We start from the raw sequence: 25,512 nt of genomic DNA on the forward strand, positions 1-25,512 counted from the left end.
CTTCCTTTCAGTATTTTTAAGCTTTTATAAATTTGTATTATTAGTTCAGTGACAACTAGATATTCATTTGAATTTGTACATCTGAATGTTTAGTGACAACTAGATATACATTTGAATTTGTACATCTGAACGTTTAGTGACAACTAGATATACATTTAAATTTGTACATCTGAACGTTTAGTGACAACTACATATACATTTGAATTCGGACTACTTCATACAAAATCGGACAACCAAATATCTGGTGACCTTTTGTTAGAAAATGTCATTACCGCTCAAGAATAAAACAAAACACAAATAAGAATAACACAAAACAATATCGTCCGAATGATTCCTCTGGAAAGTGACTTTAAGTACTAAATCAATAACTCGTATCCCACCACTCCCCTCAACCTCATATACTTTAAGTTTTACTGTAGAAGAGGTTGTAGTCATCTAAAGTTTTCTTCGAAAAATGCGTGGACCAAGTCGGGATATGACATATTTTTTTTCCATTTGTTCCGTTCGTTGAAAAAGTATAACGTTAGTTTTTGTCAATTTTTATCGATTTCCTCTTTTGTATTTACCCTGAGGTTCAGTAGGTTTGTTAAAATCTTTATCTACAAAGCTTATGTTCTTAAGATTAAAAGCGTTAGGACTTCTTCACAAAGGCAGTGATTCAACTCAACTGAGCAACCCAGTTACAAAATAACAAATATAGCAGCTGTATTCTTATATATTTAAGGAAATCAACACACACTATGTTTCAACCCGTCTAGGGACTTTGTCTTTGCCTACATAAGCTATAAAGGCTTAAAAGACAGAAATCATCAATTGTGTGTCTAAATGCTAATGGCATTTGGAATTGCCGATGGATGAAGCTCATCGTAGGGGTATTTCCTATTTTTGTTTCTTTCGTCAATAGTCTTACCAATCTCCCGTAAGTTCTGTCGAAACCTACAATGAGATGAATAAAAATAACAATTCGAAAGCTTTAACAAAAGCGTGAAGTAGTATTTAACAAAAAAATATGCTAAAAAATTGATGATTACCAGATAAAAATACATCGTTTTGAAACATATTTACAAATTTGTATGGGTACATTTCTTTTAATTATACTAGAAGCAAGGAAAATGTTATCTAGAGGTTGTTGCTGGCCGTTGTCAGCCATAAGTTTTTTCATGTATTGTTTTTAGCATTAATTAGGCTGCCAGTTTCTTTGATGAATTATTTCACATTGTGTCATGCAAATATTTTTAGAGCATACGTTAGGGGCTCAGATTTTCTACAATCAAGTATTGCTTAATCCATTAATGGAAGAAGCCACGATTGTGAACTTATACGTCTATCTTATGTGTCATATGTAAAAATATTTCCTTTAAGGGCATACGATACAGTTACAGGGAAGGTAATGACGTTGCTAACGTAATTTGTTATTTTCGCGACGTCAAACTGTGACATACCGTGAAAAGATGCATTTTTCGACTGATTTTTATCATTCAACCTGATTTAATTTGAAAACAAGTTCATGGACCCCTATTTTTCAAAACGGCATTTGGTTTCATTTTACAGCGAGATTATGTGACCCAAATTTTATAAAACTGTAAATAGAGGATTTTTTTTAATTGTGATAAACATGCAGTAAAAAATTACGTTTTTTCCTCGATTCATGAACATTTGATAAATATGAATTATTTCTGAATAAAAAATTGCATATTTTCAAAGATATTTATAAAATACAGAAATTACCGATTATTCAACAAAAAACAATTTGTTTTTATCTTTTATAACAAAACAGTTATGTCTTTCTTTCGAAAAAGAAATTACGGCCACAAATCTGAATTTCGAGCAAATATACAAAATTTCGACCTCATTTTACTCCAAAAGTAGCACATGAAGGTATATTTTTTATTACATATTTGATTTAATCAGGCAAAAAATAGCCTATATGCAAATTTTCATGAACTTGTAAATACAGGATCAAAACTGTATCGTATGCCCTTAATACAAGAGTCAAATGGCTGATTGTGGTGGTCAGTTATCTAATTCAGACCATATCTTTTGTCTTTCGTTGTCTCACAAAGACTTTAAATCACCTGTTTATTCATTGGATAATATGTAAAAAGTAAAATCACAAAAATACTGAACTTAGAGGAAAATCAATTCGGAAAGTCGATAATCTCATGGCAAATTCAAATAACAAAACGCATCAAAAAACGAATGGACAAGAACTGTCATATTCCTGACTTGGTACAGGCATTTTCAAATGTAGAAAATGGTGGATCAAACCTGGTTTTAAAGCGCTAACCCTCTCACTTTGATGACAATCTCATCAAATGTAACTTATCGCTTTAATCTATTTTGACCTATATTATCACAATCTCTGTTTAAGGCTTTTTCCTTCAACTGGATCGAATTTTATTTTAGCTTTACGATATTCCACCAGGTCAGTATCGAAGTAAGAAAATGAAAATAAATCTGTATAATAATGTGCTTCCGAAACGCTTTTTAGGATTTATTTAATCAGAAACGGTAAAATCTAACTATTTGAAAACCAAGAAACGGACCGATCTATCGATCATTATTAGTTAATAAGTTATCTAAAATTTTGAAATTAGAAAAGGGGTTTAGATCAAACCAAACTATACGCTATATGACTAGTCCCTTCCAAACCAAAGCGTGGACTGTGACCTGCTCATGTTTTTTTTCTAACTGTGGTTCATTTATATGTTTCGGAGTTAAGTATGACTGAAATAGATATAGGAAGATGTGGTGTGAGTGACAATGAGACAAATCTCCATCGTAGTTACAATTTTTAAAAGTAAATCATTATAGGTGAAAGTACGGCCTTTAACACGGAGCCTTGGCTAACACAGAACAGCAAGCTATTAAGGGTGGAACCATTCAAACTGAAAAACGAACGGTCTAATCTACCTAAAACTAGAAACACCCATGAACCACATAAACAGACGACAACCATTGAACATCATATTCCTCTCTTAGGACATATATACACATTTTAGTTTAGGGGCAAGCTGAAACCCACTCCCGGATACGTGATTTTCTCGCTGTGTTGAAGATCCATTTGGTGGCATTGTGCTGTTTTCTACTCTCAGGTCGGGTTGCTTACACAGTTCCCGTCCATTATAAATTTTATAATGAAAAAAAACTTTGAATTTTTCGAAAAACTAAGGATTTTTTTTTATCCCAGGAGTAGATTACCTTAGCAGTATTTGGCACAACTTTCAGGAATTTTGGGTCCCCATTGCTCTTCAACTTTGTACTTGTTTTGCTTTTTAACTGTTTTGATGTGAGCGTCACTGATAAGTCATATGTAGAGGAAACGCGCGTCTGGCGTATTAAATTATTATCCTGGTACTTTTGATAACTAATTATAAAACTTACTCTTCAACAAATTTTATTGCTGGTGGATCCACTATTAACTGTTTTTCAAAATCACCTAGACTTTGTGTTCCTTTCTCACTGAGAACCTTTGTGATGGTCATCGACTCTAGAAGCTTGATTCTGTTTGCAATAGACCCAAGGACAGTTTCTATAGTAACTGGACTCTATAATTACAATGGATATACAATTATATAAATATATATATATGATAACTAACAGAAACTATTTAATTGACAGAAAGTAACTTAAGAATAGAAAATAATAATTCAGCTTTAAATATAAAATAGGACCAAACATGATCCTATAAAAATAAAGGCAAAAGTAATATAACGCTGTTCAAAAGTCATAAATCGATTGACAGAAAACAAAAACTGGGTAACAAAGTAAATCCGAGGGAAACACATCAACTATAAGAGAAAGCTACGAAACAACAGCACACTGCCCTGCCATAACATGGAGATCACCTGTAAAAAACATTGAGGAGATGCACTAATGAGGAGGATAAGAACACAAACATAAAATCCTCTTATCCCTCCGTTAGATCAATTCCTGATTTTTTAATTTCATTTTGCAGGTTAGAGTTATATTTTTCCGGAGACTCCATTGGAAGGTCATAAAAAGTCATAGCAGTGAATTTCATGACTTAATTAATTCATTATGTATGAGGAATTTGTTAGACAATGAGCGTGTACTACATTACATATAACAGTAGTCTGCTATTTTTATTTTAAACCAATTAAGTTATCTAGCATGTCTCCAGATTTTTTGGAAAATTTCGTGTTCACCCTTATAACTTGTTTGGCCACAACAATTACACGTTTATTTACAATTTACACAGTGTGCTTATGTTAAAGGAGCACTAGCTACGATATATATACAAAAATAAAGTATGATTTTTTTAGATAAATCATTAATTGAATTGGAATAATGAAATAATAATTTGCTTTTAGCAATCAATTTGCTTTAATTTTGTTGAAATAAGCGATTATACATAATTTTGGACGGATTCACTTGCAAGTGAATACGTCATCATCATTCTAAGCGATATTCATGTGAACTCAATTTAACCCCCTAGCTAGAGACTGACAACGCATGCATTGTACGTGAACTGGTTATTTAAAGAAACAAAATGTCAACAATGAAAGGGAAACTACGGTAAATCATGTGATTACTAATTCGATCCACATAAATCATTCTTATACGGTTAAAAACAATAAGAAACTTATATTTTTAATCTATAAATTCAAATCAAACAGACCTATAAAATCCAATTGCACGTGCTGGTTTAACCTATTCATATCTTTATTTGTGTTTACATCGCTTATATGGTCATCTGAGGTCAAATCGATAGTTAATTAGATGGCATCTGGATTTTAATACACACGAAACGAACCTACATATCATCTACCCCATGCTCCGTAAACTGTTTATTTTAAACGTTTGATAGATTGGATAAATGTTTTACATTGTTATTAATCAAATGTGAGAATTTGAGTCAAATTGGTGACCATGAACTTGACAGCTAGTGCCCCTTTAAGTATGTTTAAATAAACATAAGTTCCCATTCGTTATAAGTTGAAAAATACAGGAAAAGTTTAGACGATTAAGAAGTGTCCTATATTTTGACTTTAGTGGAACCGTTATCTAATTTTTCAATATCTAAAACAACATTTCACAAGACTGATATCAAAGACTGATTTCAGCCTGATTTGGTCGTGATGTTATATTTCCTCTTTGTACAATATTTCCTGTACTGTCTTTTTAAACACCAGCCCTTACCTTATCTTTCGGTGGACTTCCAGACAGAAAGTATGGATAATTAAACGGAGCACCATATTCATCATATTGTTGGAAGTTGGCTGCGGCATGACCAACACTGCACGTGTAGATAATAGCTGTCAATGCTAGGACAAGTTGGTCTGTTGCTACAAATTTACCGTTGTTCGGGACTCCCTGTAACAAAATGATAAGATATAATCTAGTAGTAAAGTTGTGTAACTGACATTAATATTGGAAAAATTGTCAGGCTTACACATATAATTGTAAAAACCTGTTCAAATATAAATCCTCACAATTGTTATTGTGTATTGTCCAAATGTGCATCTGGTGCAGATAAATCTGTACCGTGAATGTCCTTAGTGCAACTTGGTTGATGCATATGCATGTGCATCAATAGTCCCGGAGGGAACGATAACCATAGAAGAAAAAACGAATTCTAATGCAACAACGTTTGTAACGTTCATTTTGATTGGATAACGTCATTTTCTCACATGGCATCAATTGACAATTGATGCTATGGGACGTAAGCGCAAGCGCATACGGCATATGACATATTTTAAATACATGTGTTAACGTTGTTTTCTGTCAGTTTCATTAGAATGGAGATAACAATATTGTATTTTAAGCTCCGACGGCATCAATTTGGGATTTGATGGTCGCAAATACCCGTTTACTGTCTCTGCTTACGCGTCGCCAGTAAACTTAATTTGCGACCATCAAATCCCCAATTGATGCCGTCGGAGCTTAAAATACAATACAGTTATCTCCTAATTGTGTGTTAAAGTATTTAAATTTGATGTAAAAAATTTCGAAATAATCTTAAATAAAGGAATATCTGCATCATGCGTAACTCTGTTCAATTGCATGGTATCTTTGGTTTTACAGCATTAAAACGTTTTTTAAACATTTTTGATTTGCCAAATGTGTAACCTTGACGTCATTGAAGATACGCTTATTGTCGTAATGCATATCTTCTGCAGCAAAATTGGTACTGTTGATGTTGTGAAATGTCCAAAAAAAAATTGAAATCTACATCAACATCTTTTGTCTAGCAATTTTTTTTTACTTGAAGTTATGATTTCATTAATACTAGATTTTCTATTAATATCACTATATTGTATCAATGTCTTATTTTATAAATGTATTTTAATATGAATACAAACCATATATATGTATACCTATATGCAGGTATATTTCAACTTAACGTGCTACTTTCTCTTTCGTCTTTATGGTAACTGTTTTCCCAGATGCAAACGTAAACAAAACACGTGTTTACGAACTATTTAAATATTTTTGATTAATAGCAGTTCGCCTTGCGTACTTGAATTTAAAAATGATTTATATATATAGGAAGATCTGGTATGAGATTTATCTACAAACCAAGATTCCAATTCCGCCATCATCCCTTGACTTTACAAGTTCTGCTCCCCAACTCTGTAGTTCATAATCTGCAGTCATAGAATTTTCTGCGGCTGCAAGATATTGAAATATTTCGAAAATGCAATTTCAGTGCTTCAACAATATAATCAAAAGACAAGGTTAACAGTTAATTCTTAATAAGGAAAAAGACAAGTGGAAATGATTACAATCATATAGACCTCTTTAGTAAGGTTAGAGGCCAAACGTTATAAAAAAAACCGTTGATCGACATAAATGCATCTTTATAAAACTCAATCATAAAATTATATCAAATCCATAATCATTTTTTTTTATACAGTTTAAACATTTACGAGTAAAGAAACGTTTTGGTATTTGATTTAATAATACCATGTATTTGAATCGTGTATAGTTCCAATGTGTTCCTTGTTTAAACAGATGAAAGGTTAATGAAACACTGAACAACATCGTCAAATTCCAAATACATGTAAAACAACCATGAAAATCCAACAAGGTAGAAACTTCAAAAATGAGGCTCCAACGTCTAATATTTAAACATTTTACTTTTAAGGAACCCAAAATTGGGAAATCCCTTCTTCTGTAGTATATACTGTTAACTTACAATAATAATGCACTACGTATTTCTTTACATAGGTTCTAATGACATCATATAACAACAGAGCATCATCTCTTACATGATAGGCTCCGTTCAGGACAGACTGATCAAAAACCTAAAACAGATCATTCAGAGATGCATCAGTTTGGTAATAAATAATTCATTCAAGAAATGAGATTGATTTAACTCACTCCTTTTACTGCGAAAAATGAGGGACCTGCTGTTTGCAATATACTTTATCACTTCATCAAATTTAAAGTGATATATCACAATATAAAAAGATGTGGTATGATTGTTAATGAGACCCATCTCCACAATAGACCAAATGACTAGTAAAATAACAGGCATCCAAAGCGCATTTCTGGATTTACCTAGACCTGGAACACTCAAATACAAATATTTAAAACAGCTGTCTGAACAACAAATCTTGAAATGATATAACATGACTTGATGTTATTCTCACCTATCCAAGTTTAGAAATGTGTTATCCAGATAATGTTATTCTAAAACACATCTCTGTTTCAAGACTGACAAAGCCCCGTTTAGAAAACTACAACTGATAAGTCTCCAGAGGTAACTTCGACTTCATGCCATTAAAATCTAGATTATTATCTTAAAGTTTTCTTCGATTGTCCATTTCATAATTTTGGGTCACAATACCTTCTTTTCAATGCAATACATTATAGGCGCTTATGCATATAATTCTAGCTACAAAGTGTGTGTGTATTTGTTATTCTTTTTTACACCGTTTACCTTACATATCCAAAAGAATATGATTAGTTAAAAGTAATACTTGTTTGTTCCACCACATATTTTGCATACAACATTTAACGCATTTTGTACCATGCATTTTAGTTGTTGTTCGTCTTTTTATGAATGTCTATTTGCCTGGGCGTGTTAAGTGTAAAACAAAACAAAAATAAAAATAAAAAATAAGGAAGTATACCCCTCGCCTCTTTAAATCCTCTGGAAGAGAACCATGTATATCCAATCTCCAGAAAGCCATACTAAAAGGTTGAAGTTAATATATGTATAGAAACGATGAATTTTGAATTATTACATAACACAATAAATAAGTTTCCAGATATTAACATATTGTAATATTTTGATAATATAGCACTGCAGTCTAAATTATGTGCTACTTTTAAGAATTATCAGAGTCAAACAAAGACAACCAACTAACATTAAAATCTTTTTGTTATCTATAAGTTGTTTATATATTGACCAAATTCAACTTTAAAAATATATGTTCTTTTCTAATTTGACAAACAATGAAGTTGTAAGACCATATTTGCATTTCCTATATTTTGTATAAATCTTTGCAGAAGAATTTTATACTGTCTGCCTAAGAAAATGCAAATGCATTGATGACTGAAGTTTTTTTTATTGATAATAGCTCCCATTTAAATGGAGGCGGTATCAAAGGATTGGATATATTCCACATATTATTGTCAAATGGACAAATTCAGTGGTTTGAAAAGAACTTTATTCTTCCACAGCAATAAAAACGATCGTCTGTAAACAAATTCGTCTCCTCTTTTTTATTTTGCGAAATGATGTTCCCTTGTATCCTGATAATTAGACAAACATTTTTAAAAGTTTTTTTTTCACAGCAATAAAACAATGTCTACACCTAACTTTCTCACCTCTTTTTCATTATGTGAAAGTGGCCGTTGATACCTGCACTTGAAATTTTGTCTATGGCGCCACCAGGATTAATCAATATGCCAAGTGCCAAACTAAAAAGAAAGATGATTGATTGCAGTTAGCTAAGCACATAATTTAGTTTATAAACCCTACATATAAAATTTAGTAAATCAAACCGGAAAATCGGATATATTACTAGACATGACGTTATTTTTACTCTTGATTTGTTCTACTGATTAAGAACTATTTAAATTGTTCAGCAGTATGGGTCGGGATATTTAGCTGATATTCAGTATTGAAATTGCGGAATGACAAGTTACATATCAAGTGTATCAATTCCTTTTTGATTGAACTTAAAAAAATTCTAGTGTAAAATTTACTAGTTTTCATTTTTACATGGTGTGACTACATAAAGCATTATAATTTGTAAGAAAACACATACCTGTTAATTGCCATGAGATATATGAAATGAGGATTTAGTAATTTCATAATTGGATGTGCTGGCGCTAGGTTTCTCTTGGCTGCGAGACTTATTCCTTCCATCATCAAATGAGTAAAATCTTAGAAAAAAATAAAAATTATCAAATATTATGGATATGACCAAGTTTATGGCACTACAATACATGTTCTTGTTCAAAATAGTGGCAACTACCTCCTTAAATCATCAAAAATACTTATTTTGTTAACATAAGCTTTTATAGTCCTGGATGCAATAACATTTGAAAATGGTTTCATATAACTCTGTAGAGTGAGCAGTACATGCTTACTGGAAAGATCCTAGATTAATATCAGAACTGTTTGTTACCGCTTTATTGAAATTATACCAACTTCAAGCTACTGATGATTGCAGTAAATAAATACACCAGAAATTGTGTTGAGTGTAAGCAAGAAGAACGACAACGGGACACTTAAAGGGTTATAGCTGTTCGGTCATACATACAGAGTCGCAAAATTTACGATGTAAAATAAACACACATATTGCTTATCCTTTGAATACATTCTCTCTCTCACAACAGCAGAAAAAAACCCCTCATTGTTTAAATATTAAATCATATACAAGAATCATTACTTTCTAGTTAAAAGAAATCAGAAGCTGAAACCCAATACGCTGTGAGACCACCAATTACTCCTTCCAATTAAGAACGTGGTCCTACTCTGACACAAAATAGTGCTTTTGATGAAGTTGAAGAAATGAAACTTTTGATGAAAGGGAAATATATCCGTTATATTCAATATCCCCAAACGTGTCCAATTTTAGAATCCCCAAACGTGTCTGATAATTGTAATACGCCAAAACGTGTCCACTATTTCACGCCATAACGACTCACGTCTTTTTGCGTTAATACACTCATTTTTCGAATGAAATAACGTTTATGGCTATTCTATGACACAGTTGATGAAGAGGTTCAATGCCGGTTATTATTGATTATCATAATTGTAAATTCAATCTGTAATTAACTTTTGACTGTTTTTGCTTATTGGCCAGTTGCAAGTATTTCATACTCATTATTTTGAGCGAACATACAAATAATTCAGTTGAATTTATATTTTACTATTTAAATTAGTTTGTACTAATAAAAGCAGATGATGCTTTTATATTAATCCGAATATTGCATGGTGGGCTTTCAGCAGAATTTACTTCCTTTTTTCAACTCTCAGTCTGGTATTGTAAAAGCTCTTCATATCATAAACTGATTGTCAGGTTTTTTTTCAAATAAATCTTAGGTTTCGAGCATCACTTAAGACACACGAACGAGAGAAATATTGTCCAGAGTCCAATAGTTCATGCATTATTTGAACGATATTACATGTATGTAAGCAAAAATATATTTGTCCCTTCTGGGCCTTTTATTGCTGTTTATGCGGTATGGGCTTTATTCATTGTTGAAAGCCGTAAGGTGACCTATAGTTGTTTATTTCTGTGCCATGTGGTCTCTTGTGGAGAGTTATCTCATTGGCAATTACACCACATCTTCTTTTTTATACTGTAGATAGGTTCTATATTCTCATACCAGGAATTGAGGATTGGACCTAGATGTTTACGATTATTCGGGATTAATACTAGTTTGGATTTTAATTTAAAATATCCAAGAGCGAGTATAAACGATTTTTTTATGACTTCAGTTAGAATTGCGGAGTGAATGGGAAATTCTCCCTACACGAGGTATCTGAATTTATATCTACAATTGAAGTGAGCATGGCTGCTTACATTTACATCCAGCATGGCTTAATGAACGTCCCCACTTAACCAGGTTATTCTGCCGGTTTAGAAAAAAAGACCTAAAGTTATTTTGTACTTAAGAATGAAATAGCAAAATAAGCATTTACGCTATAGAAAAAGCAATAACCAAATAATCTACGTAATCATAATATTGACACAGATGACATTTTCTGTGAAAAATAAAAATAAGGACACATTAGGGGAATTGGACACGATTGGGTGTTTATTAAAAATGGACACGTTTGGGCGTTTATACAAATGACATGCTTTGGCGCTGTTTTACAATACAACTTCGACTTGTTTTGCAGTTCAGTAACGTCATGCGGACACGTTTGGGGAATCGGAAACGTTTGGGGGAAAGGACACGTTTCTGAGTGTTACATATATAAGCAACACAAAAGTGGATTCTTAAAACATTAAGCATAAAGGACCATTAGGTTTGAAAATGTATCAGTAAATTACAGTAAGCTTTTATCAACCATGTTTAATCGCTAGCTCTTATTAGATTCTCACTAAAGTGTTCTATTGTGGCGTCAATCATAATTGATTTTCAAGGTGCCTTCACTAGGTTCAAAGGTCTGTCAGTGTGATTTAGTTGTAGTATTGTCGCGCAGAGAGAGGGTAGTCGTGGAATCGAACCCAAATGCGTCAAACAAAATATTTTAAAATAAAATAAGTAATTTGTTGCTTCTCCGCATAGAACGCGGTATAAAAGACGGGTCGATTCGGAATCAGATTGATGTGTCAATGTATAGTACCATATCATCATGATGCCTATATGTTCCCTATTAATTGCCATGAGTGAAAAATATCTTGAAAACAATAAGAGCTAGGTCAAAACATTGTAAAAAAATGTCTCATTGAAAAAAAACAATGTTCGTACTTAGATGAGTAAGAGATTGGTGATATGTAGAATCAGCTAGGCTGTACCACATCTTTGCCCACATCCAGGTGTACACTGGGTCTGAAGGTAGGAATACCTGTTTATAAAATATCAAATAATAATATAAAATAGTAAAATGTACAATGAATAATGAGCCCACTGAATCGAGACATTTTTTGATCTACATAAAACATAGACCTGAAATTGGTTTAAATCCAAATTAAATTCAACACATCTATCGTTCTACTTTAATACTACGGAAAATTATAATACCGACAGAAGTTAACTGAGAGCTTGATAACATCGACAAATATCAAACCGTGGTCAGAGGAATCTTTTTTTCGTGCATTATCTTGATTAAGATTGACTCCTTTAGTAAGGTTTTAGAAAATGCCTTAACCTTCCTTGAAGGCTTGAGATAATTATAACCTAAGTTTAACAAATACTTTATCAACAGTGTGTTTTTTTTTTTTAGAAAAGTCTGTTATAAATTATGTCAGTAATGAATCCGTGAATACCAAGTTTTTATCTCATAAGAAAAATGCTATTCATTTGGTAACACGACCACATGAAGTTATATATATTGTATCCGCCACTTACAGGATTACTTGGTCCTTTCTGTTGAAATAGTTGTATGGCTATTGGCATAAGACATTTGGCATCGTTGAAATAAAATAGAGCAAATGGACATGTCATCTGCAAGACATACAAAAGATCTTCAATTATCGTGGTCAATATTTGTTGATATATTTTTCATCCTGTGTTTAAAATTTTTCTGACTTCTTACTTCTCACTTACTTCTTATATTTTCAAGGATTTTTTTTTTTTATATATAAAAGTGTTGTATGGACATTAAATCTTGTCTCATTTACTATCATACTGAATAACCTTGTTGTTTATAGCATTTTTGTAATTAAATTATATTTATCAGAATAGATGCATAAAAGAGAAGCTTATGGCAAAAAAAAATCAAAATAGATGTTTTTCTCTCTCGATGATTTGACAGACATCTCATACATTGCTTCGGTTATTCTCATTGTTGGAGGCTCTACAGTATCCTGAAATTGATTATTTCATTAACATCTGATTTCTGTAAGATAGTGGCTTTATTGTAAAATTAAACCAAATCTTTTAATTCTTCATTTCTACACTATCGCGAGAGAGAATGTTTCTGTTACCACTGAATTAGTTTGAATTGACAAATAATAAGAATACCTTAGTTGTGTTGTTATGGTATTATTGTCATGAAAAATCTTATATTGTATAAGTTTAATTTTTACCTATTGCGTTATCATATGTAACCACTACGACGAAAGATAATATCGTTTACAAATAAAACAAATAAAAAGTTAATTTATGAAACCAAAATAGAGACTAAATGTCAATTACAAATTATGCAAGGAGAAGAAAAAAATGACGACTATCAGTATTAAACGACCTAAATTTGTGAAAGCTGGTGCTTCAGAAAAAGAGTCATATTCTGTTTTAGATTTATAACTATTTCTTACAATGCTTTCCCCCGTAGTTGGACAGCCTTCCAATATCGCCATATCTATGATAAATAGCCTTTTAGCATCCATGGCTTGTTTCATTGTCTTGCCCTCTAAGAACGGTTTGACCATTATCTCAGTTACTCCAAAACTGACATACAAAGAGAAAATTCAAATATTCAACGATAAAAAATAATTTTCACATAGTAAATAATAGTATTGGTTCACTTGAAACCAAAAATCATTGATACGTGTTTGTTTCAACGTGAAAATACAAAAAAATAGTTGATTAGGATAGATCATAAGTAAATTAGAATAAACAACAGATAATGTAGAATTTGAGAATATTATTGTCCCAAAATCGACGACATATGCGTGTATTCAGTTATTTAGTAGTTCAATGGTTACCAAATTAGCACTTCTACTCGAAGAAACTTTTTGTAATTACACGAATTCATAAAAACAGTCTTCTCAAAGAAAAAAAAACCGAGCAACAAACAAAATATTTCGTGAAGTTCATTCATTTCAGTTTCTGATTTTTTCATCACAAACAAACGGCTCCAACAGAGTTGTAAAGGAAAAACGACTGCAATCCATACATCATACGTTGTTACCCTCACAAACTGATTGGCTGATAGTATTTGTCTTTGCCGGTATTAACTAATGAAATGTGTTCGCATTTTAGATATTTTAGAAAAGTGATTTTTTCTGGTTTATGACCTATTCTGTGCTTCTTTTAATTCCGACATTAAAAACATAACAGGAGATACTTGCTGTGTGGACGCACATATCATGGCCTATTCCTGAGTTTTTTGTTTGTTACCTTGGCATGTTTTATCACTAAATGTACCAATAACATAATGCCATTGTCTGTTATTTAACCTGAAGCCCATTTCATAGACACAGTTTTAAGAATTCCTAAACAGTGGAAATATTTGAGTTAGTGTAAAAGAAAATAAATCCAAACATATTTTAAGTAGCTTTAACTGAAATTTTAAGTAAAGGTTTAAACGGAGTTCGCTGATATGCAAGTTCGAACTTTCATTTGCATGATTTTGTGTATCAAGTTAACACATGAATGCCATTTCACTGATATAGCCTTTTTATATAGATAAAGGCAACAGTAGTATACAGCTGTTCAAAACTCATAAATCCATGGACAAAAAACAAAATCGGGGTAACAAACCAAAACCGAGCGAAACGCATTAAATATAACAGGAGAACAACGACACAACACCGAAACGCAACACATACAGAAACAGACCAATCATCAGACAAAACACCACGAGAATAACAAGTGTAACATGAAAACCAAATACATGAATTTGGGATAGACAAGTACCGTACCACGTCTTATCTCAATATCTCAAAAATAAGAGAAAAAACAAACGACTCAACGTTAAAATGCAACACAAAGAGAAACGAACAATATTATATCAATGACCATCTTCCTGACTTGGTACAGGACACTTTTAAAGGGGAATAAAAGTGGTGGGTTGAACCTGGTTTTAAGGCATGCCAAACCTTGCACTTTAATGGCAAAGTTAAATATAACATTGAAATGACAACATAATATTACAGGACTACAATACAAATAAATAGGAGAACATATTAGACACAGAAAAACATGATTAATAGATAACAAAAAGCATCAGGTTCAAAATTCAATACGCCAAAAACGCGCCCTGCCCACACAAGACTCACTAGCGACACCCAGATATAAAAGATCGAAAGTGAAAAAAGTACAAAGTTGTACAGCACTGAAGATCAAAAGTTGAAAATGTTTCGCAAAATACGGCATTGTTTTTATGCCCGAGATAAGAACATTCTTATTATATAGAACAATTCATGCTATTGCAAACAGTAAATTTTATCAAATGAATATGAAAGAGATATACACAAAGAAACTTAAGTATTAACTAATTACAGAAAACTAAACCTGAATACATAACGCCTAGATATAAAAGATCGAACGGGAAAAAGGTACAAAGTTGTGCAGCACTGAAGATCAAAAGTTGAAAAGGTTCTTTCATTTGCATGATTTTGTGTATCAAGTTAACACATGAATGCCTTTTTATATAGCCTAGCGTATGGTTAATGTAAAGTATTTCTTGTGTATATTTTGCACTTACCTTTTAGGAATGTTGGTACAGAGATTTAATATCGAAGGATTTAAACCGTTCAACCTCTGACGTCCAAATGCAGCATCATCATTGAAAGTTTTAGAACCCTAGTAATACAACAATTACCATGATCATATTTTATATTCTTATCGTGTATTTCTTTCATGTGAATAGTGTATCAATTCTATGGTCATTTTTGAAATTTCAATCCTTATAGTACTTTTTACTTTTCCATCACTTATATATTTTTCATTCATTCAGTCAAAGTAAAGCACAGAGGCAACTCGAGGAATATCGAGGGAAGGTTGTCCCGTTATAAACACTTTGTTAGGATCATGTAATTTAAGAAGAAATGTACAAAAAAAAAATCCAAATCCAAATTTGAATGTAAATTGAAAATGGCCAAAACCATAAAACTTCAAATAAATCAAACGCTCGACCATCTTATTTTTCATTTCTATCATGTATTTTTTTTTATTTCGCATTATACCTATCATTCAATCAAACCTTTGTATTTTAACATATTGTATCAAATTAAGAATGGAAATGGGGAATGTGTCAAAGAGACAGCAACCAATTATATATGAGTGAGTTATAGTAACTAATGGAATAAATTACGTTAAAACATATTTTGTTTTCAAAAATCTCGTTTAGTAAGTACCGGGTTTGTGTTTGAAAGGAATGACCTTTTCATTTACATATTAGATTTTAAATGATTATTGTAAGCCAAAGATTTATTATAAAGTTTTACATGACTTTGGCCGTAATATAAGACAACTCAAATGTAAATAAAGATTAAAATTAACAAACATGACAGCCAAAATGATCCCATCTCTATGAATTCAATGCACTATTCCAAATCTAAAAATCCTAAATCGGTATTAATCAAAACAGAAGGGAAACATTGTTTGGATTTGGCGGCTGCTGGATTTGACTTCTAACAAGACAAATAGCAAAATAGAAAAATTTGCTTATAACTTACAGCACCTAAAACGTGCAATTAGAAACAATATTGTTGTTTTTATGCTTCTAGTTTATATCATAACGTTAACGTATCGTACCTATATATTGCTGAAGTCTATAAAAGAGCGATCTACTCAATAGAAATTGAAATGAACCAATTCTATTCTAAAATATTCAATTTTAAAGAAAAAGTATCTCAACTTAAAACGTACAACAAAAGAAAAAGCTTTCATGTTGCGAATTTTTATTGAAATGACATCATGTTACGAGGTGACCCCAATACCCACGCGTCAAAGTCAATAATGAAATCAACATCTCATTCTATTCTAATTCTCAACCTTTTTTCAGAGCTCTAAAGTATCAATCTTTTTTATTTTCACATTACAAATCTTACATCACGGTTGTATATATGACTCCATCCAGCGTTATTGTTCGGATCTTACTTTCCTTTCTCAACAAAAAGAAATCGAAATATGATGTCACCACTGTTACTGTGGTTGATACGATACAGTCAATTTTCGTGGGGAAGAGTAGGGAATGTATCAAGCGTACATTTGTGAATCTGCACTAAATGAAGATTTGTCGAGTATTTCATAATACAACGATAAGCAGCAAGAAATATTACAGCTATAAGTTTGTACCTGTGGGATTCCAAAAAGAGGAGTATACACAGACTTAACGTCTTCGACATCCTTCCACTCGACGCCGCTCGCCTTTACCAATCTCTGACTTTCTTCTCTGTAGATTTTGCTTTTTAGACCTATGTTGAACTTTGCATGAAAAAAAACCCAGTTCAATATTATTTAAGCAAATTATAATAGCAAAGATATGGGGTATCCATTCCTGGCATAAAATAATAGACAATAAACAGCACACAAAGCAAGGGCACATGTAAAGCGCTTGTATTACTATTATTAAGTCTGCATAGCTATTTCATTCAGTTCAGACTGTCTGAAAAATCATAAAAAATCCATTTTCAGAACCTATTTCCATTCGTTTATACTAAAAACAATGCTAACAATAACAACGTGTTAGTTTTAAATTTCTTTATGAATATATTTCAATCGTTTATTATCAGTGTATTCGTCTGTTTGAACCGTTCAGGTGTCCTATTTGTTTTGAAAGGGAAGTAACTCCTTACTTACAATATATGGTTGCTAACTCTACATGGTAACTAACCATGTATTTTTTAGTAAACCAAATATCAAATATATTTAGTCTCCAAGTGTAGTCGCTTAACCAATCATTTCCCTTTAAATCTAAAGTTAAGATATCTTTTTTATATTTATTACGTATCTAATACGTTTTGTCGACACATAATATTTCAGTCAGTGATTGTTGTCGACGTCTACCAGATCGTGAAATTGATAGAACCATGGTATTTTGTGTATATTTTCATGCCTACCCATATGTTAGTTGAACTTTTCATTAACATTTAAAACATTTTTTGTATAAAATATGTCATTTCAGAATCAATTATTACTATTAACCTTCCAGTTCACATTTATAAACATTCTTTAAGCATGGTTTTCCTCTTATACTTGCGATGTTCAGTGGCCTCGAAGTTAACGTCAATGCATACGGGGAAAAAACTAGCGAATTAGTGTACGGGGGGGACACACATTTAATACCAGTTAATTAAGAAAGATATTTATGATATAAAGGATTTTCATTTGCAAGCATGTTCACAAACATTAAACTTACATTCTTTGTATTAAACTTTATTAGGCACTTTAAGTATAACGTACAATACACAAATATGTCTGACATCATCTAAGAAAATGTTTGAGTAATGACGTACTTTTAAAAATCAAGGGGTTCATTATTTCACTCATTAAATTTGAAATAACAACAACATATAAATAGTTATACTAAAGCAACATTATTAAAACTAATGTATAATATGTTTGCATTAAACGACATAAACTTGTTGAATACAAAAATGGTTGTACTTTCGTGTTTTTTTTTTAAAAGTTTGATCATTTAAAGTGCAAATAATCAAATACAATCTAGGAGAAAAGAAAAGTACTTTTAAAAGTGTGTGAACCTTACTATTTCCTTTTTGATGTTTGACTAGTCAACCAAAACAACCTTCATTTATAAATCCGTGGTAATCTAATGAATAGTAAAATATAAAATTATGTCTTTCAATTAATACGCTCCATATTTATTGTATGTTAAGTTATTTTGATGCATGTTTAGTTTAATGGATGACAAAAACTGATAACATCAACTTAATAAGTACTTAATATAAACAAAGTTGTCTTGTACATTAGCCAATAAAATGACCTTGTATACTTGTCAATTAAGAGCCTCTTATAGATGATTATGCGGTTAAGAATTTGGTCATTGTTATAGGCCGTGCAGTGACCTTTAATTGTTAATTTCTATACCATTTGGTGTTATGTGAACAGTTATATCATTGGCAAGTATTAAGTATGATGATAAATTTTCATTTCTGTTCAGGTACTATGAAAAATAATTTTGCGAAAAATATTTCCATGTATACCTTACAACAAAAATATGTGTTCGTTATTTTATTTGTCGACATTTTTTCCAAGGTTACTGTTGTCTTTCTAATATTGTTTAACATCTGAAACCCCTTTTTGTTAATTTTGAATGCACGTTTTTTCATAGATCAATGTATTCGTTCAGTGACTGTTCACTTGCTTTTGTTAATATGTCTTTTGGATGAGTTCAACCATTTCAATAAATATTTTATGATGCATTTTTTTTATGTTGTGATGTTTCACTCTTGTTTTTTGTAAGGGTGGACGTTGGCGTCTATTAAATGTCTTATTTCGCTGTATTTGTTTACCCGTCCTAAGCATAGAAACCTGATGTATAGTGATTGTCGTGTGTTTGTGTGGTTAATAAGTGAATTGCGTTTGTTGTATAGATTATTCCATTGGTTTTCCTGTTTAAATCATTTTACACTAGTAATTTTCGTGGTCCGTAATGGCTTGTCATTTGATGCAAACCAAGGCTCCGTGTTAAAGACCTTACTTTGACGTATTATGATTTACTTTTACATATGGTAACTTGGATAGATGATGGTCTCATTGGCACGCATACCACTTGTTCTTATATCTATGTCAATCAAAAGAAATGTTGTTTCCGTTAAACACCACATGAAGTCGTATTATTTTTCTATCGGAGCTGAGAAAATTGTAGTTTTATGAGACTCACTTAACCCGTCAAGCATAGCATACTATAAAATTAATTCCGTTTTATTAATTTCGTAAACCATCATCTCAAACTCTGCATTCTTATTCTTCTTTGCCGTTTATAGCTAGTTTCCAATCCTATATTTTAAACCATTAAAACTCCCAAACACTGATTTATACCGATACTCCGTTTCCAACTTTTAATTATTTACACCGATTTGCCATTAGCCTCCACAGTTCCGGCTTTTCGATATGGTGCACCGTCTTGCAATGCGTGTCGCAATTCCGTCGTTAAAAGTTCTTGCACCGACTTGCAAATATTCCTTACCGTTCCGGCTTATGGTACATGATAATAAAATATTAATATGGAGAAATGAAACGCTTGCTTTGTTTGATTTAACTTACTTGATAGTCAAATGAGAATCTCTCATCGTCTGGTAGTTCTTTTACCTAAAAGTTTTATAATTATCTATATAACATCATATAATCCTATATCTTAATAAACGTTTTCACAGAAAACATGATACAAAAATAGATGAAAATAAAGTGTATATAGTACATCTGACCTTCTTCGTTTAAGTATAAATATAAACAGCGAAAAAGCATAACACGCTGACGTCATGCTATTTTAACTTGGTTCTATATTGACTGATCATTTAAGATACTTTCGACCCTTCCATGGTCCTTTTGGGACAATTCAAGACTTATCACGGTAGCGTTTTGTTACAATTGCTAAGAACTATTTCATAAATGTTTGTATACAAATGATGTTATGAAACTTTCAAATGCGAGGTTTATTTATTTTAAGAAACTTATACCGCCAACATTTTTCGATAATAAACAGAATAAAATTACAGTAATTATTACCATTTTTACGCATTTAAACCAATAAGGAATTGATGCATTGTAGTAAGTGGTCAATAAAACGTGTTTCCTGGCAAAATGGAGATAATGCAGTTTGAATATTTTGTTACCGATACTCATTTCCTTCATAAAAGAAGATAAGAACAAACTAATAAGAAGTATGTATGTTTCGTGATGTTTGTAAACGTAACTTCATTTTGTGTGTAACAAAAAAATGGTGGTTTTAAACGTCAATCCGTTATACTTATTACATAAAAGAATATGCAGTAGTTAAGTGGGATATTCACGAAAGTTACAATATTTGAGCTCATACTACTGTATTCTTACCTGAGCAGGTAATCCAGGTATCTTAACTTGAATCTGATAATCTTTCTGTATGTTCTGAAGCTCTAACATTCTCATTTCTTTGAATGGATCGTCTTGGGGTAAACATGTGTCTATGTGGTTGAAGAAGTAACGCTGGTTCTCTTTGATCCATTTCATTGCTGGGAATATTGTTGTGATGTTAGTTGCCAAGTTAGTTACTTCAATCCAATCTAAATACCAGTTACTGAACAAACCATATGCGTCTCGCCACAGCTCGATTCTTTGTACTTCTGGTATGTTGACGTCAGCATTGACGGAATAGTTATCAATGTTACCTCTCTCGAAATCATTTTTAAAGAATGTATCAAGAGTGAACTTGTTTGTCTGGATACCTTTTCCGTGAATTACTATATAAACATTAGCATCCGTCCCAGCTCCTTTTTTGTCTCCAGTTTTCACCGTTATCTTGTAGGAAACCATATTGCCGATTGATGACGTTGGTTTACCTGTTCATGTTAACACAAACAAAAGGTAATATATATATATTTGACATACTTGAGTAATCAATATTAACTTATTCAAAGTAGATATAGGAAGATGAAATGAGTGCCAATGAGACAATTCTGGATTCATGAAACAATCCATAAAAGTAAACCATTATAGGTCAAGGTACGGCATTCATCACGGAGGCTTGGCTCACACTGAACAGCAAGCTATAAAGGGCAAACGAATAATTCTAGTGTAAAACCATTCAAACGGGGAAACCAACGGTCTAAACTATAAAAAGTACTTGAAGAAAGTAACACATAATATTCGCTTGAAAGACATACATTTTTCAAGTGTTTACAAGATTAAATAGATCGTGCATAATACAAGTACATTTTGTCTACCGAAGTTTTATTTATTATGCATATGAAAATAACAAAAAACATTATTTTCTATAGATTACAGAAAAAGTAAATTAACAAAAATACAGGAACTCCACGGCAAGTTCAGATTAGATAGTCTGTATTCAAATAAAAGAAATAAAAAGCGCAAACACATTTTAAACGAATGGATAACAACTGTCATATTACTGACTATATTTTTATTTGCAAGATAATTAAACCTGGTTGTATGACTAGCTAAACCTTTCATCTGCATGACAGTAGCATGACATTCCATTACATTGACAACGATGTGTGAACAAAACACTCAGACATAATAGGTAAAACTGTAAACAAAAAGTAGGAGCTCAGCAGTACTGTTGTAATCTTAATCACTTTCAAAACAAACAAATATGTAACAAACAAGCATAATAGGCATATAGACAAATAGAAAATTTATAAAAAATAGGATAGAAGTACCACAGAATAAAAACTAACACGAAAAACAAAAAAAGAAATCATATAAAACAGCACAAAATAACCTTTCATTGTCACCAACAGGATAACGCAACGAAATGACATCACATGCAAAAGTGACGTCACAGGTAAATTTCGAAAAGTTTGATATAGTTCACAATCAGGGTTGTAATTACGGCATTTAATGTATAATACAACATATACAATGTGAATAATATAGAAGTCTGTAGTAAGCAGATAATCAATTGTTTTATCTAGCTATGTAGGTACTAAATCTATAAACAAACTATAAAACAAATAAATCGTATACGTTAAGTTACACCAAACTAAAATCTTATACATGCACTGGGTGATTAATTATCTTTACTTTTACATACGAATAAAATTTAAAAAAATTTAACACCAAAACTACAGACAACAACACATTTAACAATATCCGATCATAACCAAGTTCATTAATTTTGGATAGCAAAGTACCCTGACAAGTCTTATGGTAATGCGAAATCACAGTCAGCAAAACAGTCAAATTGGGGAATAGATCACGTTCGGTACTTTAAAGACAAGCGACGTTAATGACAGACAACAATCTAAGACGTAATAAGAATATCCTTAGTTATTTTAGACAGAGACACAACGTATGGATCAACCAAGTCGTGATGGTGTCCATAATATTTACGGAGTGACATTTATAATCGTTCCTTCGTATAGCTTTGAATATACACGAGAATAAGGTATGAACTGATTTATATGCAACCAGCATACAAAGGGGCAGAGGATATGTTACGGCTGGGAAATAGGGAACTAATAACTGGAAGTTGGAATCGTCCCGTTTGTCATAAAACAACCCACAGAAACATTAATATTGCCAACAACATCGAGTTTATAATCAGGTCATACGTGGCATCAATCGGATAACTTATGCAAGATAACCATTCGATGATTAGTTAAATTCTATAATGGTACAAACGTAAACAACAAACACTTGATAAATGTAATGCATACGAGGCGCTTTTCTGAATATAACATCATCAATGTCGCTCACAGCTAAATATTTGGATGTACATGTATTAATACTTGAGTTGAAAATAAATTAATCAATATCGTATTGTTATTCAAACGAATATTTTGTGTTAATTAATTTAATGGTGAGCGCGAGTGCAAATAAATATTTTAACATAGCGAACTTGCATTATTATCGTCAAAGTCTAATTTATTTCGGGTGCAACAAGTAGTTTCGTCTATGACATTGATAAAAAAAAGCAATAATTTCAAGAGCTACTAATGGTAGCATTCTCGTCCAATTAGATTAGCGTATTCTTAAATATGCAAATTCAACAAGAATTATCAGTCAATATTCAGTCAGATGTGTCAGTATACGTATTATCTATACTATTAAACGAGAAGACCTCATTTTGTGTGTCGCTTCTCTTCTTTCCACAATAAATTAATCATCATGCCTCTGTGTTGTATGGGTACAGTACATAATCGCATTTGTCATCCTTTCATAGGATTATTCAGATTGAGTTATTTTGGTTGAAAAACGAGAAAAAAGACGTCCGGATATGTTTCCGTCATCGGGCGAAATTTTAAGTCAGATTAGACTTCCGGTTTGCTTTTTTCTGTATACTTTGAACATACATTAATACTACGAATACAGTGTATTTTCTGTCTGATATCATTTTAAAGTTTACTATCCACGGCAGTCACCGTGGAAGGGTTTATTTAATAGAGAGGATCTGAATAATATATCAATCACCGCTGTGGGTCAATTATTAAACTGAGAATTGACAATAAAAAGAAAGTACACTTTCGGGACGTCTGGAACGTTTTTTTTTAAGATCGAAATTTCAGGATTGACCATTTCGGGATCGGGGATTTCTTTTTTTGAATTTCGGGATGTCGAGATATTTAATTTGTATAATAATTTCAGAACCTCGGGATTCCATGTTTTTAAGCCCGGGATATTGGGATCAGGCAGTGGCGGATCCAGAAATGTTCATAGGCAGGGGCCCGTTGACTGCCTAAGAGGGGCCCGCTCCGGTCATGCTTCAGTGATTCTCTATATAAGCAACCAATTATTTTCCAGAAAAGGGGGGCCGGGCCCCCTAAATCCGCCTCTGCCCCGACCCCCCTTTGATGAATGTCCATAATATACAGATAAGCGCTAAAATTATTCATGTGTCTTAAAATTAATAGAGAACAATTATCCTGTCCCAAATTACCTATGACTTTTGATACCTTTTCTGAAATTCTCAAGTCACTAAATGTGTAAAAAAAAAGAAGATGTGGTATGAAAGCCAATGATACAGTTCTCCACAAGAGACCAAAATGACACCGAAATTAACATTTAAAGGTCACATTATGGCCTTCAACAATAAGAAAAGCCGATACTGCATAGTTTGATATAAAAGGCCCAGAAATGTCAATGTAAAACAATTCAAACGAGAAAACTAACAGCCTTATTTATGTACATAAAATGAACGAAACAAATATCACTGAACCACTGAATTACAGGCTTTTGACTGGAATGTTCATAATACTTGGACACTAAATTTATGTTCATAATGAAATTAATAGAAAACAAAAAATGGGAATTTTGGAAATAAAGAAGAGGGTTAAAAAAACCATTTTCCTGTCCCCAAGAACCTATGAATTTTGATACTTTTCCTGAAATTCTCAAGTCATTAAACTTTACTTTACAAAATTCTTCCTTCCACTTTACATCCTTTCAAATACGCTCTGAATGACCGCGATTTCGCGGGTGTGTTCTAGTTAATATAGATTATAGTAGTTTTCGCTGTTCAAATTTCATGGAATCGATTTAAAGGAAAAATCAAGGTAAATGTCTCATTTATTTGTCCACCAACTAAGCTTGCTATTGGAAGAAGAAAGGATTACTCGCCAATGTGTAAATCTGATAACCAGCACAAATTTGCGAAAAATAAAACAAACATGCACCAAATTATGACCATGAAGAGATCATGATTTGAAACTTTTGCATTATACATGTATCAGAAAAAAACTTAAATAACATTGATTTCACAAGATTCAACATAACTGAGCTAGATGTATTGTCGTATGTGATAAAGATACACAAATAAGCTTACCTTTGTAATATGAGTGGCTTCTGAAACGTCGAATGATAATGGTTCTTATATGAACATCGAAAAGAATCCGTAAGGGTGTGATAAATTTGTGTCCGTATCAGATTCCGACGGATACAATAAACGGAAAAAATATATATTTAACATATGTCCTCCGGAAGCCATGTTTGATTACAGATACAACTTCTCGCTGTTAAATGTCGGCTATTTACAACTAATGTTAAATTATGTTATTCTTATTTTCG

The 25,512-nt window shown here is 32.0% G+C and overlaps 1 protein-coding gene across 1 annotated transcript; it reads right to left on the bottom strand.

Moving 5' to 3' along the window:
* Nucleotides 1-699: 699 nt before the first annotated feature.
* On the bottom strand, nucleotides 700-25,406 carry LOC134696031 (allene oxide synthase-lipoxygenase protein-like). Its single transcript, XM_063557581.1, has 16 exons — nucleotides 25,271-25,406; nucleotides 20,842-21,326; nucleotides 20,056-20,100; nucleotides 17,125-17,253; nucleotides 15,530-15,627; nucleotides 13,416-13,548; nucleotides 12,508-12,603; nucleotides 11,908-12,004; nucleotides 9,246-9,363; nucleotides 8,803-8,895; nucleotides 8,103-8,163; nucleotides 7,163-7,271; nucleotides 6,544-6,635; nucleotides 5,164-5,337; nucleotides 3,385-3,548; nucleotides 700-936 (listed from the first exon to the last, which is right to left on the bottom strand). Exons 2-16 carry the CDS (start codon nucleotides 21,298-21,300, stop codon nucleotides 822-824), a joined length of 1,983 nt encoding a protein of 660 aa, XP_063413651.1. The 5' UTR covers nucleotides 21,301-21,326; nucleotides 25,271-25,406; the 3' UTR covers nucleotides 700-821.
* Nucleotides 25,407-25,512: the final 106 nt, after the last annotated feature.

Source organism: Mytilus trossulus, chromosome 14 (assembly GCF_036588685.1).
Source record: "Mytilus trossulus isolate FHL-02 chromosome 14, PNRI_Mtr1.1.1.hap1, whole genome shotgun sequence".
NCBI classification, from domain to species: domain Eukaryota; kingdom Metazoa; phylum Mollusca; class Bivalvia; order Mytilida; family Mytilidae; genus Mytilus; species Mytilus trossulus.